At 40.9% G+C, this 19,292-nt stretch overlaps 1 protein-coding gene across 1 annotated transcript; it reads right to left on the reverse strand.

Annotated features, from left to right (window-relative positions):
- Nucleotides 1-7,599: 7,599 nt before the first annotated feature.
- LOC123567967 (uncharacterized) lies at nt 7,600-8,040 on the reverse strand. Its single transcript, XM_045367806.2, has one exon. The coding sequence runs from the start codon at nt 7,977-7,979 to the stop codon at nt 7,656-7,658; it is 324 nt and encodes a 107-aa protein (XP_045223741.2). The 5' UTR covers nt 7,980-8,040; the 3' UTR covers nt 7,600-7,655.
- Between the last annotated feature and the right edge of the window lie 11,252 nt (nt 8,041-19,292).

The following is a 19,292-nucleotide window of genomic DNA, read 5'->3' on the forward strand; positions in this document are numbered from 1 at the left end:
TACAAGGAGGAGTATCTGCTTTCAAGATGACTTTATGATTTGAGTTTCCATCACCTGTCCTGTTGACCTACTGGAAACTTGGTAGACTCCCAGAGGTCATTTAGACATCCTTTTTGAAAACCATTGATTTTCTTTTGAGTGAATTCATTATATTCTTATTACGAGGCCTGCTTTTCTCTGATGTTTTAGACGTTGTGCCTTTTTAAAAAAAAGTTTTAACTCAAAGTGTTCCTGTAAGATTTAATTGTGCTTTTGGTTTGTAGCTTTGCAGCTTTGCTGCTTTGTTTTGTGAGTTTTCTTTGTAGAATGTCTTAGGCCATAAACTTAGTGACACAGCTGAATTTTGTGCTTTAATCAGAAAGGAAGTGTTAGGTCTTCTGTCTCTGGCCCATATACCTTACATAATACACTGTTCAATACCCATCATCGCTGGCCTTGTAAATGGCTTTAAATGGATTCTTGGTGATGTGACCATCTGGTGTCATCCTCTGGAAAGAGGGTGAAGTCATTCACTCATCAAATATTTATTGATGCCATATACCGTGAAAGGACCTGGGAATTCAAAACCAAAAAAAACACGTGGTTTCTGCCCTCAAGAACTTCAAGGTCTTACAAATAGGCATGTATGTTACAGTGTCAGTGTGGCAGGAAAATTAGCTATACCATTTTATATTCCTACTAACAACGTATGAGTGATCGACCCAGTTTGTCTGTATCCTCACCAGAATTTGGTGTGGTCACTATGTTTTAAATTTTAGCCTTTCTGATAGCTGTGTGGTGGTATCTCATTGTGGTTTTAATTTGCATTTCCCTAACATCTAAGGATGTCAACAACTTTTCATGTGCTTATTTGCCAGCCATATGTCCTCTTTGTAATCATTTTATCACAGTCTGTAGTTTGTCTTCTCATCCCCTCAACAGGGTCTTTCACAAAATAAACATTTTTAATTTGGGTAAGATCCATTCTGTCAATTTTTTCTATTGTGGTTTTTGCTTTTGGTGTTAAGTCTAAGAACCACTCCCTAGATCCCAAATATTTTATTCTTTGTTTTTTTTTCCTAGATATTTTATAGTTTGATATTTAAATCCATGATCAATTTTGAGTTAATTTTTGTATAAGTGTGAGGCTTAGGTTGAGTTGCATTTTTTTGCCTATGGATGTCCAATTGCTCCAATATTGTCTGTTGAAAAGACAATCTTTCCTCTATTGAATTGTTTTTGTTCCTTTGTTAAAAAAAATTATCTGGGCACATTTATGTTGGTCTGTTTCTAGAGCCTTTATTCTGTTCCATTGATCTCTGTGCCTGTCCCTCTTCTTATCCATGCTGTCTTGATCACTATATGTGAATAATAATCCTGAACTAAGGTGGAGTGATTCTTCTCACTTTATTATTTATTTTTCAAAAATTGTTTTAGCTATTATAGATCCTGTGCCTTCCCATACAAGTTTTAGAATAAACTTGTCTATGTCTACAAAAACTCTTGCTAGAAATTGGGAGTTGCATTAAACCTGTAGATCCATCTGGGAAGGACTGATGTCTTCACTATGTTGACTCTTCCCCAACCTGTTAATGTGATACAACTCTGCATTTATTGAGGTCTTCTTTGATGTATTTCCTCTGTGTTTTATGATTTTTAGGATACAGATTATGTTCTTGTTTTCTCAGATTTACACTTGAGTGTTTCATTATTTTGGAGCAATTGTAAATATTATCAGTTTAAATTTGTTTCTGTGTGTTTGTTGTTAGTATGTAGTTCATTTTTAGTTCTCCTTTTTTTTTTTCAACCTTTCCTTAGGTGGAAGATTGTACAATTTTATGGATGTAAAATACTAAGAGAATTGCTAGTCCCAAAATTGTGATTTTTCAAACATGATTCAAATCCTAAATTTGTGGAATCTTCATCTGGGTAAGGATTAGAATGCCTCTGCATCCATGGGAGCCTGTGATATTTGGTTGTGGTTCATTGTGAGTTTGCGTGTGTTGGGGAAGAGGGACCATGGTTTCTAGAGAAAGAGATTTTATTGTTTTTCAGGCAGCCATGCTACTCTCTGAGTTAGGTATTTTTGGCTCTTCTGATGTGTCTAGAGTGAGACAGCTGGCCTAAAAGAACTTTCATGCAAGCTATATATCTTTCTAAGCTTTTTTACATTCTCTATAAAAAATGTACTGAATGTACTTACTGTAAGAACATGCTTTACTTTTTTTTACTTATTAATTTAAGAACTGATGACAAGGTAAGTAATTTTGGGGTTATCAAACTGATCATTGAGGATAGGACCAGTGCACAATTCACCAGCAGCTGTGAAGCCAAGAATTGTTCTTGCATTTCTTATTGTATAATTGACTGACATCATTAGAAGAGTGTTCAATGCCTGGCATTGTTAGAGTAATCATAGTTCCAAACCCCAAATTGGGCATTATAGTTGAGAAAATGAGATCTGAGTTATTATTTGTTCATATTAAAATTGCATATATGTTATATGTTCAGATATGAGCCTATAGTCCTTTCCTAACTCCACTGAAAGCTAAAAAAAATTGGGGTTGTCAAACTGATATGGTTTCGGTATTTGTCCTCTCCAAATCTCATGTTGAAGTGTGACCTCCAATGTTGGAGATGGGGCCTAGTGGGAGGTGTTTGGAATGTGGGGGCTGATCCCTCATAAACGGCTTGGTGCCCTCCCCGTGGTAATGAGTTCAGATGGGATCTAATTGTTAAAGAGAGAGAGGAGAGACTGGGCCCTCCCTCTCTCTCTTGCTGTCTCTCTCACCATATGACATGACTGCTCCCCCTGTGCCTTCCACCATGGGTAAAACTTGCTGAGACCTCACCAAAAGAGAAGCAGATGATGGTGCCATGCTCATACAGCCTACAGAACTGTGAGCCAAATACTTTTGTTTATAAATTACCCAGTCTCAGGTATTCCATTATAGGAATGCAAAATGGACTAACACAGAAAATTGATACCAAGAGTGGGGTGTTGCAATAAAGATACCTAAAGGTGTGCAAGAAGCTTTGGAACTGGTAATGGGCAGAGTTTGGAAGAATTTAGCGGGCTCAGGAAAAGGCAGGAAAATGAGGAAAAGTTTGAAACTTCTTAGAGACTGGTTAAGTGGTTGTGACCAAAATGCTGATGGAAATATGGATTGTGAAGACCACGCTGATGAGTTCTCAGGTGGAAATGAGGAATTCATTAGGGACTGGAGTAAAGATCACCCTTGTTATGTCTTAGCAAAGCACTTGGCTGCATTGTATCCGTGCCCTAATGATTCGTGGGAGGTTGAACTTAGGTGTGATAGCGTAGGGTATCTGATGGAATTAATTTTTAAGCAGCAGAGCACTCAAGAGGTGGCCTGGCTGCTTCTAACAACCTATGATCAGATGTGGAAACAAATGAATGACTTTAAGTTGGAACTTATAATTAAAAGAGAAGCAGAGTGTAAAATTTTGGAAAATTTGCAGCCTAGCTGTGTGGTAAAAAAGGAAAAATTATTTTCAGATTTTCAGGAGAGGAATGCAGGCAGACTATGGAGCAACCACTTGCTAGAGTTTCATGGTAGCCAGGTGCTAATAGCCAAGACAAGGAGAAAAAGGCCTTGAAGACATTTCAGAAGTCTTTGAGGCAGCTCCTCCCATCATAGGCCCAGAGGCTAGGAGGAAAGAATGGTTTCAGGGGTCAGTCCTGGGGCTCCACTGCCCTGTTTAGCCTTGGGACACTGCTTACAGAATCCTGGCGGCTCTGGCTCCAGCCTCAGCTCAAAGGGTAACTGGTACAGCTCTGGCCACCACTCCAGATGGCACAAGCTATAAGCCTTAGTGTTTTTCACATGGTGTTAAGCCCACAGGCACGCAGAATGCAGAGGTTTGGCAGCTTCCACCTAGATTTCAGAGGATGTATGAAAAAGCCTAAGCCCCCAGGCAGAAGCCTGCTGCAGGGGCAGAGCCCTCACAGAGAGGCTCTACTGGGGCAGTGCTGATGGGAAATACAGGGCTGGAGCCCTGTTTAGGCTATTCTTGCATTGCTCTCAAGAAAACCGGAGACTGGGTAATTTATAAAGGAAAGTAGTTTAATTGGCTCATAGTTCTGTAGGCTGTACAAGCATGGCACTGGCATCTGTGTGGCTTCTGGGAAGTCCTCAGAAAGCTTCCCATGGCAGTAGGCAAAGTGGGAGCAGGCATGTCACATTGCAAAAAGCAGGAGCAAGAGGCAGAGTTGGAGGGGGAGGTGCCACACACATTTAAACAACTGGATCTCACAAGAACTCACTCACTGTCACAAGGACAGCACCAAGCCATGAAGGATCTGCTCTCATGATCCAATCACCTCCCACAACGCCCCACCTCCAACATTGCGGATTACATTTCAACATGAGATTTGGGTGGAACAAATATCTAAAACACATCAAGCCCCCACACAGAGTCCCTGGCAGAGCACTGCCTAGTGGAGCTGTGGGAAGGGGGCCACCACCCTCCAGACCCCAAAATGGTAGTGCCACCAGCAGCTTACACCCTGAGCCTAGAAAAGCCACAGAGTCAATTACGACCCGTGAGAACAGCCATGGGGGCTGCACTCTGCAAAGCCACAGGGGTGGAGCTGCCCAAGTCTTGGGAGCCCACCCCTTGCACCAGTGTGCCCAGGATATGAGGAGACCTGGAGTCAAACATTATTTTGGAGCTTTAAGGTTTAATGCCTGCCCTGCTGTGTTTTGAATTTGTGTCTGGCCTGTTACCTCTTTCTTTTTGCCATTTTCTCCCTTTTGGAATGTGGATGTTTACCCAATGCCTGTACCACCATTGTGTCTTGGAAGTAAATAATTTGCTTTTGGTCTTATAGGCTCATAGGAGGAAGGAACTTGCTTTAAGTCTCAGATGAGACTTTGGAATTTTGAACGGATGCTAGAATGAGTTAACACTTTTGGGGACTCTTGGGAAGGGATGATTGTATTTTGCATTGTGAGAAGGACATGAGATTTAGGAGGCCAAGGGCAGAATGATATGGTTTGCATATTTGTTCCCTCCAAATCTCATGTTGAAGTGTGACCTCCAATGTTGGAGGGGGGCCTAGCGGGACGTGTCTGGATCATGGAGGCGGATCCCTCATGAATGGCTTGGTGCCTTCCCTATAGTCATAAGTTCACACGAGATCTAGTTGTCAAAAAAACGAGACTGTCCCAGGTCCATAAAGGGTTTTGTTGAGCAGATCTTTAGATGTTGCTCTTTGGTCTACAGAGGACAAGAGGAAACACAAAAGCAGGGAAGATTTCAATAATGTGTGTGGAAGACTTTTAAGTGGAGGATAATAGTACATTGAAATGGGCTAGAAATAGAGGGCATGGATTTTCTATACCTGGACTCTTTCTAAAGAGAACAAGTCACTCTTTATCCTGAATTTTTTAGAAATTCTCCTGTCTAAAGGTAAATGGTTAAGTTATGAAAATGTAGGATATATCACAAAATCAGTGTAGATTAATTCTTTCCAATTTCTAAGTCTGCTAGGTGTTGCCATTGAATTATTCAATTATGTAGATGTTTTCTTTCTGTTTAACTTTTCTAACTTACTCTTTATTTTTCTTTTTTTTTTTTTGAGACAGAGTCTCACTCTGTCACCTAGGCTGGAGTGCAGAGGCACGTTCTCAGCTCACTGCAACCTTACCTCCCCAGGTTCATGCGACTCTCATCACCCAAGTAGCTAGGATTACAGGTGTGCACCACCACACCTGGCTAATTTTTGTACTTTTAGTAGAGATGGGGTTTCACCATGTTGCCCAGGCTGGTCTTGAACTTTTGAGCTCAAGCGATCCACCCGCCTCGGCCTCCCAAATTGCTGGGATTACAGGAGTGAGCCACTGTGCCCAGCCTCTGTTTAACTTATATTCTGTTAGTTACACATAAGGAGCAACTTCCTGGGACATGAACAATCAGGTACTTATATTATATTCTTAGTTTGGATTGGCTAAGTGTAATTTCGGTTTTTGTTTGCATGTTGCAGAGAGACTTTAAAAAATCTTCATGCCCTTGCACATGAATGCATGTAAATAGTATGGTGAATCCTTGATCAGCATCTTAGATCCATTTGGTACTTTTGCTTTGTTTGTTCTCCTCATGGGAATGAGGTGAAGAATCACTCTTAGAAACTGGCAAATACAAAATTAAACCATTATCACCATTTCTAAGATTAATGCTAGAGTAAAAACAAAGAGACTGAAACCTCTACATCTTCAGGGTGGGCCTACCCTGGGCTCATTAGACTTTGTCATTACCTGCATCACATCTACTCCTGATACCTCTCAACCCATCCCAGCACAGAGCCAATTCTGCATGAGGCAGATATCTGCTGGCCTGACCTGGTTGTGGCCTCTTCTGAAAACCCTTCTCTGTGATAAGTATTTTGTGTGCAAGGTCATATACTTCCTTTTTTTTTTTTTGAGTCAGAGTTTTGCTCTGTCACTCAGGCTGGAGTGCAGTGGTGCAATCTTGGCTTACTGCAACCTCTAGCTCCTAGGTTCAAGCAATTCTCCCATCTCAGTCTCCTGAGTAGCTGGGATTACAGACAACTGCCACCAGGCCTGCCTAATTTTTCTATTTTTAGTAGAGATGTGATTTCACCATGTTGGCCAGGCTGGTCTCAAACTCCTGACTTCAGGTGATTCACTCACCTCGGCCTCCCAAAGTGTTGGGATTACAGGCATGAGCCACTGTGCCCAGCCCTAAGGTCATATACTTCTAATTGGGATTAGAAAAGGAAAGATTTAAGGCAGATTTGAAAATGTATTACATTTGTTTTAAGGTTATCATTTTCACGGATGGGTCAGGCTGATTTGGGGTAAAGCACCTGCTATTCTTTTGGCGTGTCCGCAACCCAAATTGGATTCATGCTCCTTTGACTTGACCCAATGAGTGGAAGTGAGATGTAGTCAATTTGGGAGTAAATTACATTAACATTGACTCCAAAGAAATGAGTGTCACAAACACTGAGACAGGGACATTGAAGCTGGGTGAATAAGGCTTCCCTGAGACCTGCTCCACATGTGAAGTGTTTCTGCTCTGGATATTGAGCCCATAATGCATCTTAGCACAAGTCTGATCATAAAAGAAATGAATCTGACAGTAGAGGAAATTCTTCCCAACAGGATTTCTTTATTTAACTTGCAGGAATTTATACAGCACAAAAAGGTCCTCTTACAGCAAGCCAATAAGTAAAAGTAAAAGAGATGTTTAGCCATCAGTATGTGTACATTATTCTATGCATTTAGGTTTTAGCAGTACAGAACTGCTGGATATGAGACTAGAATAGAAATAGTATGTAATTTACAGCACAGTGAAGAGAAGGGCAGGTACTGAAGTTTGTGTTAAGGAATTTCAGAAAAACACAAAAGTTAGTAACTATGATTTCATTTTCCATTTCTTCAGCACGTGAATTGTTTGCAGGAGCTGGGCTGTCCCTTACTTTCATAGTTTTCATTGTTCGCATCGATATCACTCAATATTTTGAAATTATGGATTTGTGATGTGACAGAGAGGAGGGTATCAAATCTACAGCCCTTGAGTGCACATGTGTGACTCCCAGCGATGGAAAGAGAACCGGGGCGAGTTGGGGGAAGGTTTACAATGGGCAAGCGAGATCCATCAAACTCATCCAGAGGCAGGTGCCCCGCCTAGCAGCAGCATTGCTTCTGGCAGCAGCCCTTCTGCTGGCAACAGCCCTTCCCACAGCCGCAGCCACATGAGCTGCAGGTGCGGCGGCAGCAGCAGATCACGGGCGTGCTACAGCAGCCCCCACAGCAGCCGCGGCAGCAGGGGCAGCAGCTGGAGCAGCAGCCCACCCGGTAGCACCTGCAGGTGGTGCAGCTGCCACAGCCACCACCACAGCCACCACCACAGCCAACACAGCCACCACCGCAGCCACCACCACAGCCACCACTGCAGCCACCACTGCAGCCACCGCAGCCACCACAACTTCCACAACCACAGCAACCCATGGTGTCAGTAGAGAGGACTCAGGTAAAGTGAGGAGGGAGAATGTGAGAGGTGACGAGGTCTGATGTTTGCCTCTGCAGGGGAGCCTTAAATACTCCTGCTGGGGCTTGGCACATGACTGTAGTCACTTCCTCGTTGTTTTGGCCACTTTCTGTGGCAAACTTTTGTTTCCTGTTTGTTACTTCCTCAGGGGTGTACACAACTTGATTTTTTAATTTCAAATTTAGATAAATTCACTTCTATTTCAAAAATGGAATCAGAACTGACTGACATTTTTTCCGAAAACACTGCATTGTTTCAATCTGTCTACCTGAGGGTGAAATTATTTTGATGGTAGTCGATGGTCTAAGCCAAAGAGATTCAGCCATTCCTCCTCTTTTGCAAATCAGTAATAGCTGCCCAGAGGAAAGAGTCCTCATTTGAAATGTATCTGTCTTTTCCTCTAAGTATATACATTTTATATGTATTATCTTTAATCACCCTTTAAAAAAACCCCAAAACATTAGGTATATAGAGTCTTTATTAAAATGAGTGTTATCATCAAAGAAGCCCAGGAAATGTTGCATATTGTCTCCATTTGGGAAATTCATGTTGATATATTAAATGTAATAGGAAGTCCTGGAGGAAAAGGAGGTCTTAAAAACCAGTATTCAACGTAAAGAGATTTCATATCAAATAGAAAATGTAATTTAAGAAATTGCTTTTTGAATGGGTTTACTCAAAACAAAGATTTAGAGAATCCATTTAAAATAGCAACAAAATTAAAATTAAAATATAATAATATATGAATCCAATGACATGCAGGATCTTGATGGAAAAAATGATTAAATTCTACTGAGGGACATACAAGAAGAAAGAAATAGACGTTTGTGCATGGAAAGTCTCAACTGACATCTAAAAGACGTCGATCCTTCCCAAATAAATTAATAGATTGATTGCAATTCTATTAAAAACACAAAGAGATATAAAAACTTTTTTTGTTTTGATTTAACTTGACAGCTGCCCCTAAAATACACTTGACAAAACAAAAGTCAATAATATCAAATACATGGTTTAAGAGAAATGAGAAGCAAAGTTTGTCCTATCAGATGTTGGGACTCATTCTAAGGCCATGGCCATTAAAACAGTGAGAAATTTTGTTGCTGAGAGAGATAGACAGACTAATGGAGGGGAATAGAGAGCCCAGAAATGGAATCACATAGATTTTGGAATTTGGTATATGGCAGAACTGTTAAAATCAGAAGAAAATATTGACTATTCAATATTAGTACTGAAATAGCAGGTTATCCATATGGATAAAAATAACACTAGCATCCTTCTTCACACCGTACAAAAAAGAAAGTTCCAAATGATTTTGAGATCTAAAAATGAAAAGCAAAGCTTAATATTTTAAGAAGACACAATAAATTATTTTTCTTTTCTTTAACTTTTAGGTTCGGGGTACAAGTGCAGGTTTGTTACAGGTAAACTCATGTCATGAGGGTTTGGTTTACAGATTATTTCATTACCTAGGTACTAAACTTAGTACCCAATAGTTATTTTTTCGGATCCCCTCTCTCCTCCCAGCTTCTACCCTCAAGTAGATGCCAGTGTCTGCTGTTCTCTTATTCGCAACCTTGTGTTCTCATAATTTAGCTCTCTCTTATAAGTGAGAAAACGTGATATTTGGTGTTCTGTTCCTGCATTAGTGTGCTAAGGATAATCACCTCCAGCTCCATCCATGTCCTTGCATGATCTTATTCTTTTTTATGGCTGCAAAATATTCCATAATAGTAGACTGGATAAAGAAATTTATAAATGGATAAATTTCATTATCCAGTCTACCACTGATGGACATTTAGGTTGATTCCATGTCTTTGCTATAGTGAATAGTGCTGCAATGAACATGTGTGTATGTATTTTTATGATAGAATGATTTGTATTCCTCTGGGTATATACCCAGTAATGGAATTGCTGGGTCAAATGGTAGTTTTGTTTTTAGCTCGTTGAGGAATCACCAGACTACTTTCCACAATGGTTGAACTAATTTACACTCCAACCAACAGTTTATAAGCATTTCCTGTCCTCTGCAACCTCACCAGCATCTGTTATGTTTCGACTTTTTGATAATAGCCATTCTGACTTATGAGACAGTATCTCATTGTAATTTTGATTTGCATTTTTCTAATGATTAGTGATACTGAGCTTCATATGCTTGTTGGCTGCATATATGACTTCTTTTGAAAGTGTCCATTCATTTCCTTTGCCCACTTTTTAATGATGTTGATTTTTGCTTGTACATTTGTTCAAGTTCCTTATAGATGCTGGATATTAGACCTTTGTTAGATGAATAGTTTGCAAATAATTTCTCTCATTCTGTAGGATTTCTGTTTACTCTGTTGACAGTTTGTTTTGTTGCATGGAAGCTCTTTAGTTTAGATTCCATTTGTCAATTTTTGCTTTTGTTGCGATTGCTTTTGGCATCTTCGGCACGGAGTCTTTGCCCATGCCAATGTCCAGAATGGTATTGCCTAGATTTTCTTCTAGGGTTTTTATAGTTTTGGGTTTTACATTTAAGTCTTTAATCCATCTTGAGTTGATTTTTTTATGTGGTGTAAGGAAGGGGTCCAGTTTCAATCTTCTGCATATGGCTAGCCAGTTATCCCGGCACCATTTATTGAATAGGGAGTCCTTTCTCTGTTGCTTGTTTTTGTCAGCTTTGTCAAAGATCAGATGGTTGTAGCTGAGCAGCATTATTTCTGGGTTCTGTTTCATTGGTCTATGTGTCTGTTTTTGTGCCAGTGCCATTCTGTTTTGGTTACTGTAGCCTTGCAGTATAGTTTGAAGTTGGGTAACATATGGCCTCCAGATTCTTTCTTTTTACTTAGGATTACTTTGGCTGTTCAGACTCTTTTTTGGTTCTACATGAATTTTAAAATAGTTTTTTTCTAGTTCTGTAAAGAATGTCATTGGTAGTTTGATAGGAATAGCTCTGAATCTGTAAATTGCTTTGGACAGTATGGCCATTTTAATGATATTGATTCTTCCTATCCATGAGCATAGGATGTTTTTCCATTTGTTTGTGTCAACTCTGATTTCTTTGAGGAGTGCTTTGTAATTCTCATTGTAGAGCTCTTTCACCTCCCTGGTTAACTGTATTCCTAAGTATTTTATTCTTTTTGTTGCAATTGTGAATGGGATTGCATTCCTGACTTGGCTCTCAGCTTGACTGTTGTTGGTGTATAGGAATGCTGCTGATTTTTGTTCATTGATTTTTGTATCCTAAAGCTTTGCTGAAATTGTTTATCAGCTTAAGGAGCTTTGGGGCAGAGACTGTGGGGTTTTCTAGATGTAAGATTATGTCAACTGCAAGCAGGGATAGTTTGACTTCCTCTCTTTCTATTTTGATGCCCTTTATTTATTTTATTATTATTATTATTATTATTTTGAGACATAGTTTCACTCTTGTTGCCCAGGCTGGAGTGCAATGGCGTGATCTCGGCTCACTGCAAACTCCACCTCCCGGGTTCAAGTGATTCTCCTGCCTCAGCCTCCCGAGTAGGTGGGATTACAGGCATGCACTACCAGGCCTGGCTAATTTTGTATTTTTAGTAGAGATGGGGTTTCTCTGTGTTAGTCAGGCTGTTCTCGAATTCCTGACCTCAGGTGATCCGCCCACCTAGGCCTCCCAAAGTGCTGGGTTGCCTTTATTTATTTCTCTTGCCTGATTGCTCTGTCCAGAACTTGCAATACTATGTTGAATAGGAATGGTGAGAGAGGGCATCCTTGTCTTTTGCCAGTTTTGAAGGGGAATACTTCCAGCTTTTGCCCATTCAGTATAATACTGGCTGTGTTTGTCTTAGATGGCTCTTATTATTTTGAGATATGTTTCTTCAATACCTAGTTTATTGAGAGTTTTTAACGTGAAAGGATGTTGAATTTTATTAATTTTATTTCTGCATCTATTGGGATAATCATGGGGTTTTTGTCTTTAGTTTTGTTTATGTGATGAATCCCATTTATTGATTTGCATGTGTGGAACCAGCCTTTTATCCCAGGGAGGAAGCCTACTTGATCATGGTGGATAAGCTTTTTGATGTGCTGTGGGATTCGGTTTGCAGGATTTTGTTGAGCATTTCTGCATGTGTGTTCATCAAGGATACATTATTTCTTAGAATAGAGAAATCCAAACAATAAAGAAAAATATGAATTACATAGAAAATACTTCAAATGAAAGAGAAGAAAACATTTTCACATAAAAACATGCTGAAAATTGGCTGGACACAGTGGCTCACACCTGTAATCCCAGCACTTTGGGAGGCTGAGGTGGGCAGATCACCTGAGGTCAGGAGTTCGAGACCAGCCTGACCAACATGTTGAAACCCCATTTCTACTAAAAATACAAAAAATTAGCAGGGTGTGGTGGCGCATACCTGTAATCCCAGCTACTCGGGCATCTGAGGCAGGAGAATCACTTGAACCCAGGAGGCGGAGGTTGCAGTTAGCCAAGATCGTACCATTGCACTCCAACCTGGCAAACGAGAGCAAAACTCTTTCTCAAAAAAAATCAAACACAAAAAACAACAACAACAAAAAAAAAATGCAGAAAATACAGATTAAAATAAACTCTAGCCTAAAGAACAAATTAATTTTTAAAAGCAAACAATAGAAAAATGAATGAAGAATATGAATTGAGGAGTTACGGAAGACAAAACTCAACACGAAAAGATGCTCAACCTCACTGGTAATCAGAAAAGTGCCAGTTAAAACCACAGTGTGGTTTATACCCACGTGATTATCAGGTTATACCCACCCGATTATCAAAATGTTCAAATCTGACAATACCAAATATTGGTGAGAATGTCAAACCATTAGAATTCTCATACTTTGTTGGGTGGGAGTGTAAATTCTATAACCAATTCTGAGAGCAATTAAGCAATGTCTGGCTAGGTCAAAGATATGCGTTCTCCCGTTTAATCATTTACATCAATATTGGTTGATCGAACCCTATTCTATTCATTGAGTTATAAATATGTTACTGCCATTATTTTGATACTTAAATTGCCCCAAATTTTGCCATTGGTAGCACCTTCAAGCTGGTCTGTGGTTTTAAAAAATATCTCCATAATTTTTGAAGTACTAACTTATATTCTGAAACAACATGTTCAAGGTCCCATTTCATCCTTTTCCTGTCCCAGATCTGGAATCAGCCTGTTCTCCAAGGATTCTGTTTCCTTTTATTGGATAATGATACTTAGAATCCAAGATCTGGATACTAACTGCACTCATTGCTAAGCTTTTTTTTCTGCACCTACAGTCAGTTCTTCTGTAACACGACATATGTCCTCCTAACAATCATGAGACTGTACAAAATTGTGCAAAAAAATCACAGGACTCATGGCTAATGCTCAGCTTTGGGAACAGCACTCAAAAAACTTTAACAGTGACTCATTAAAGAAAAGATGGAGAACTTAATAAAAAGGGTGCACAGTTCTATACATTACACATGTGTATATATGTGTATGTGTGTGTATTACAGGATATACATATATCTTGTAATAAATGTGGTACTTTACCTGAAGTTTGCTTATGGAAGTGAGCATAAGAAGGGTTGCAGCTTGTGGTATTGTCAAGTGATAGGAAGGGAGTGGTATCTGAAATGAAACAGAAAGTTGTAACTGTATGTGTGGATGGATTTCACTCACAGCGCATCCGTGAACAGGTAGCTAGTAGGTAGTTGTTTGAAGTATGCATGTGTGCATTTTAGCTGGGTGCAGTTTTCTGTATCTGCTCAGTATTTCTCTTGGACAAAATCACATATAAGCAAATGCAAAATTTACATTATGTTCCAGTTGTTTCCCAATACATCAGCCTCCTTGGAACACATTTACATTTTCAAAAACAAGTGTTACACCAGAACTGACTACTATAAATTAGGAACTGTGCTAGGCATTGGGAATTTGAGTAATTGATCCCCTGTATGTTTTCCATTTGGCCTTCTGTTTCAGGGCTTTTCATATTCGATTCTTATGGTTTGCTTTTGTGTCTGTCTTATTTGATGGACCTTACACACTTCTTTAGGGCCAGTTTTATCTCTTGTTCATCTTACTCTACCAAGTGCTACACAGAGTCTGAAATGTGTAACAGTAGACAATTATTAAACTTTGCATAAATTGATACCAGTAAGGATAATGTATAGTTCCTCCTTTCAAAGAACTACAGTCTGGAGTTGTTCTGTCCAATATGGCAGCCACTCACAATGTAGGCTAATTAAGTTCAAATTAATCAAATTTAAATAAAGTAAAAAATTTTGTTCTTTAGCTTCGTTAGCTACATTTTAAGTACTTGATAGACACATGTGGTAAGTGGCTACCATATTGGTCAGCTCAGAACAGAACATTTCCATCTTCCCAAAAAGTCCAACTGGGCAGCTCTGGTCCAGATCCAAGAGGATGGAGAATTATAGCTCCCTTATTATTCAGATCATTATAGGAAGACCCGGTGATGCCCTGCCTCCTGTTCTTACAGAAAGAAAAAATGGTCCTACATTTAAGAAGATATAATTGAAAATAGTTGAGACTGAAGGCCTTCTGAAAAATCAGAATTTTAAAAAGGTAGATCCATGTAATAAAATCTAAAGTATTCGACAAAGAAGTCAATGAAATCTAAAGAAAGTGAAATTCTCCCAAAGACACAAGGAAGACTTCCTTACCAAGTCTCAAACCTCCCAGAGTCATTTTTTGCAAAGTAGACTGAAGAAGATTAACAGAAGTAGTAGGAGAAAAACAAGGAATTTTGTCTCATAAAACTCAAGAGGTGAGAATGTGTTAAGAAAGATTTGTCAGTTGCATAGTCTGAGAAGTCATCTTGTGACATTGTCAAAGAGCGAAGAGCATACTGTGGACTCCGTCACAGTGGAGGCCACCGGGGATTTGAGTTAGAGCGTTTCACACGCAGGAGTTGTCTAGAGAGAAGTGGGGAAGTTCTGGAGGATTTTTGGTGAAGATTCTTATTTTTTTATAGTAAGTGAACAAACAATAACTCTCAATATATGTACCATAATCCCCAATTTTGTTTTTAAGTAGAGCAGATGGGTGGACATAAAATTCTGGAAGAAAATTAAAAAGTGAAGACTGGTTATTTCCATAAGGTGTGATTGTGGAAAATTTTTTTCTTCGTATTTCTGTGTATTTTTCCAATTTTCTACAATGAGCATGTATAACTTTCATAGTGGAAAAATATTATCACTAATTATACTTAAATAGAATTATAGGTAATATTGTGCTTCTTCTTTTTTTATATTTTAAAAGACATGCCAACACATTTTATTATGTATAATCTTTAAAAAAATTTTTTTAATTTATTCTTTCTAAGAGAAGGAGTCTTTCTATGTTGCCCAGACTGGCCTAAAATTCCTGGGCTAAAGGGATTCTCCAAACTCAGCCTTTTGAATAGCTGGCACTGTAGACATGCTCCACTGTGCGTGGCTTTTTGTGTATAATCTTTTCATTTTGAGATGGAGCTGTGCTCTGTTGCCCAGGCTGGAGTGCAGTGGTGCAATCTCGGCTTACTGCAACCTCCACCTTCCAGGTTCAAGCCATTCTCCTGCCTCAGCCTCCCAAGTAGCTGGGGGTGTGTGCCACCATGCCTGGCTAATTTTTGTATTTTTGGTAGACACGGTGTTTTACCATGTTGGCCAGGCTGGTCTCGAACTCCTGGCCTCAAGTGATCTGCCTGCCTTGGCCTCCCAAAGTGTTGGGATTACAGGCGTGAGCCACTGCACCTGGCCGTTGTATATAATCCTATGCATACTTTGCTGACTCCTCATCCCACATTCCTGCTTCCTCACCCAACACCTATTTTTTAGTGTCACTGTTCTCATGCCTATCATCTAGAGGGAGGTTTTTTGTTGTTGTTTTCTTGGGTTTTTTTGGACAATGCTTTCTGAAGTGTGGCTGTCAAGGGGAGGAGACACAAAAGCAGTAGCTGGAGGGGGACTGGGCTCAACAGTGTGCTTTTTTTGCTTGAAGCTAGGAGAAGTGCCACTTTCAAGGTTTTGATGTGGATGGAAGAGTCTGGAAGGTTGGGGGAGTGTTCATTGCTGTGTTTGCAGTGTCTAGGATGGGCGGCACTTCCTAGGTGCTCAGCAAATACCCGTGGAGTGAGGGAATGAGAGGAAGAGACGCCTGAGAAAGGAGATTTAGAAAGCCAGATGGAGGTGGTTTCAAGTGCACAGGGGCAGGGGCCAGTCTTGGATGGTGGGAGTGGGACCCACACCCACCTTCTCCTCCATGGTTACCCAAGAAGAGGAGGGCCGACTGGATTCCAGCAGTTTTTTGCACATTATGGTAGGAAGTGCCTTCTTGGAGTGACGGGGTCGGAGAAGGCATCCAATATCTGAAGAAAGGGGAGAAGACAGGAAGTAGCCATTGTAGGAAGAGGGCAGGCCAGCTGATGGGAGAAGGGGAGAGCCTGGAGGAGGGCAGGTGGAGGGCCAGCTCCCTCTGCTGCTGCCATCTGTGGTGGTGATGACAGATCACAGCCTCCTCCTTATTCTACTACTCTCACACCATTGCCTCCTCATTTTCCCACCCTTGCTCTCCCTTCCTTTGTTATAATTTAATGGAGATAGGACCAAAACAGAAGGGGAAAAAAAAAGAGACAGATAAGTTTCAGTTGGGGTGATTGGGGATAGGTGACATTTGAACTGTGTCTTTGAGGATGCGGGGGACGTCCCTGCTGGAAGAAGGCCCTTTAAATGAAGGCACTGCCACAACGGAGGTGGGGGAGGAGGCAGGTTCAAGTTACGATGACGTGGCTGGCGTGTTTCCTGTATGAAATCAAAAGGTCTGTGTCAGAGGAGCAACCTGGTGCTTGCCCTGCATTTGCCCCCTTCCTCCCAAGGGTCCTTTGCTTTGTTGGTTTCCTTTCTGGCCAATGGCCTGTCCTTCGGTGAATCTTGCCCCCTTCATTGTTCTTGTCTCTGTCTCATTTCTAAGAGTGTAGTACAGTGTCGAACACGTGGTACCTGCACCATAAATACTAACTTTTACTAGTAGTCATGATGTTAATTACAAACTCGCCCTTCTCATGTAGCTTTGGGCTACTCTAGAGCCCGAGGAGCCCCAGACAGGAGATTAAGCTGCAAAGATAAATTGAAGCTAGATTTATTATTATTATTATTATTATTTGAGATGGAGTCTTACTCTGTCACCCAGGCTAGAGCACAATGGCGTGATCTTGGCTCACTGGCAACCTCCGCCTCCTGGGTTCAAGCGATTCTCCTGCCTTAGCCTCCCAAGTAGCTGGGACTACAGGCCTGCACCACCACACAGGGCTAATTTTTGTATTTTTGGTAGAGACAGGGTTTCACCATGTTGGCCAGGCTGGTCTCGAACTCCTGACCTTAAATGATCCGCCTGCCTCAGCCTCCCAAAGTGCCAGAATCACAGGTGTGAGCCACTGCGCCTGGCCTGAAGTTGGATTTTTGAGGGCATTTTAATGCCATACTAGTGAATCTGAATTGTTGAGTAGGAAAGAGATGTTGAACATTAGAATAAAGAGTAGAACAAGATAGCTTTTAAAATACAGAAGTTATTGGCCGGGTGCGGTGGCTCACGCCTGTAATTCCAGCATTTTGGGAGACCGAGACGGGTGGATCACAAGGTCAGGAGATCGAGACCATCCTGGCTAACACGGTGAAACCCCGTCTCTACTAAAAAAAATACAAAAAACTAGCCGGGCGAGGTGGCGGGCGCCTGTAGTCCCAGCTACTGGGGAGGCTGAGGCAGGAGAATGGCGTGAACCCGGGAGGCGGAGCTTGCAGTGAGCTGAGATCCGGCCACTGCACTCCAGCCTGGGCGACAGAGCGAGACTCCGTCTCAAAAAAAAAAAAAAAAAAAAAGAAATTGGCAAAAATATAAAATAATGGCCACTGTACTTATTATTTTTTTTTATTTTGGAAAATGCAGTGTTTTTTTCCCCAAAATGTATTATATAGGTGATCACATAACGGGCTTACATTGTTATTTTAAAATGAATTAATAAACTTTTTAAAAGTCTCAGTGTTAACTTAGAATGCATTAAATATCCATAGATAAAAGCCATATAACAAGGACAATTTGGAGTTCTCAATACTTTTTAGGAGCATAGGGATCCAGAGAGTAATACGTTTGAGAACTGCTGCTCTACCATTTCTCTTCTCTTTGGTCAATGTGTGAATGTGCTTTTCTAAATCCACCATCAAAATCTGAACGTGGGACGTCCTGGGACTCCACGCCTGAGAAGTAAATGAAAGCCTTGCTTTCCAGACTGAAAGGAAGTTCGGTCCAGGGTGCGGGGTGCCGCATACTCCCCCTCCCACTTAGAGAGTCACAGAGCACGTGACAAAGGCAAGCCACTGCGAAGAACAGAGTCAAAAAGTCTGTTGGGTTTTATTTAAATTCATTATTTCTCAAAAACAGTCAAACCTTTTTTGTGTGTTGCCTTTTAATGTCCTGTGAAAGGAATCTTCTAGCAAACATGTTTTGGGAAGCCCGCCACTGATTAGTCCCCTTCTTCCTGAGTTCTGAGCAACATTGCAAGGCCAGATGAGGCTGTCTTTGGGGCAGCAAAGCTTCCTGGGGCCTCTGGACCCTTACCTCGGAGTTGCCTTGCTGCCAGCTGTGTCATTAAAGTAGGACCTGCAACATGTGACTCGTGTGAGAAGAATTCATTAGGAGGCAGAAACCCGAGGACCAGAAGGTACTGAAGCTGGGTCTGAGGGCTGTGGGCTTCCCTAGTGAGGCTGATCTTGATAATTCCCTGAATGAGCTCACTGTGTGTGCTGAGGGCTCTCCCAGGTAGAAGAATCAGACATAGCCACTAACCCAGATGCAGGTGGCCTCTTTGAATTGTGACTTCCAGACCAGAGAGAAAATAGCAAAGATGGGGAACTTCCTTTATGTTAGCTTCTGTGCTCTCCTTCTCCTAATCAAGTAAACCCTAGGAATTTTTTCTGGGGCGATGTCCAGGGAAATATGTGATTCTCCTGGGAAAAGATTAGTGAGCAAGGAAACCATCAATGACAGATATATCTCTCTGGCTCATCTATTCAAGACTGGCTGTATTTGAAAATAGGGATAGGTCCTTGGCTGAATATTCCCACTGGATGAAACAGAGGTTAATTTAGCTGAATTGAAGATAAGTGCCTTAATGAGATGAAAGGTACCTAATAGGGACATCAACAGGAGGTTTCCCTGCGGAAACTGGAATAAACAATAACAAGGAAATGGTCATGTGTCTTCCCTCTCCTCTCCCCAGAGTTGGTACATAAGGGCCTCCCCCGAGCAGAAGGA

Source organism: Macaca fascicularis, chromosome 12 (genome assembly GCF_037993035.2).
Source record: "Macaca fascicularis isolate 582-1 chromosome 12, T2T-MFA8v1.1".
Lineage (NCBI taxonomy): Eukaryota > Metazoa > Chordata > Mammalia > Primates > Cercopithecidae > Macaca > Macaca fascicularis.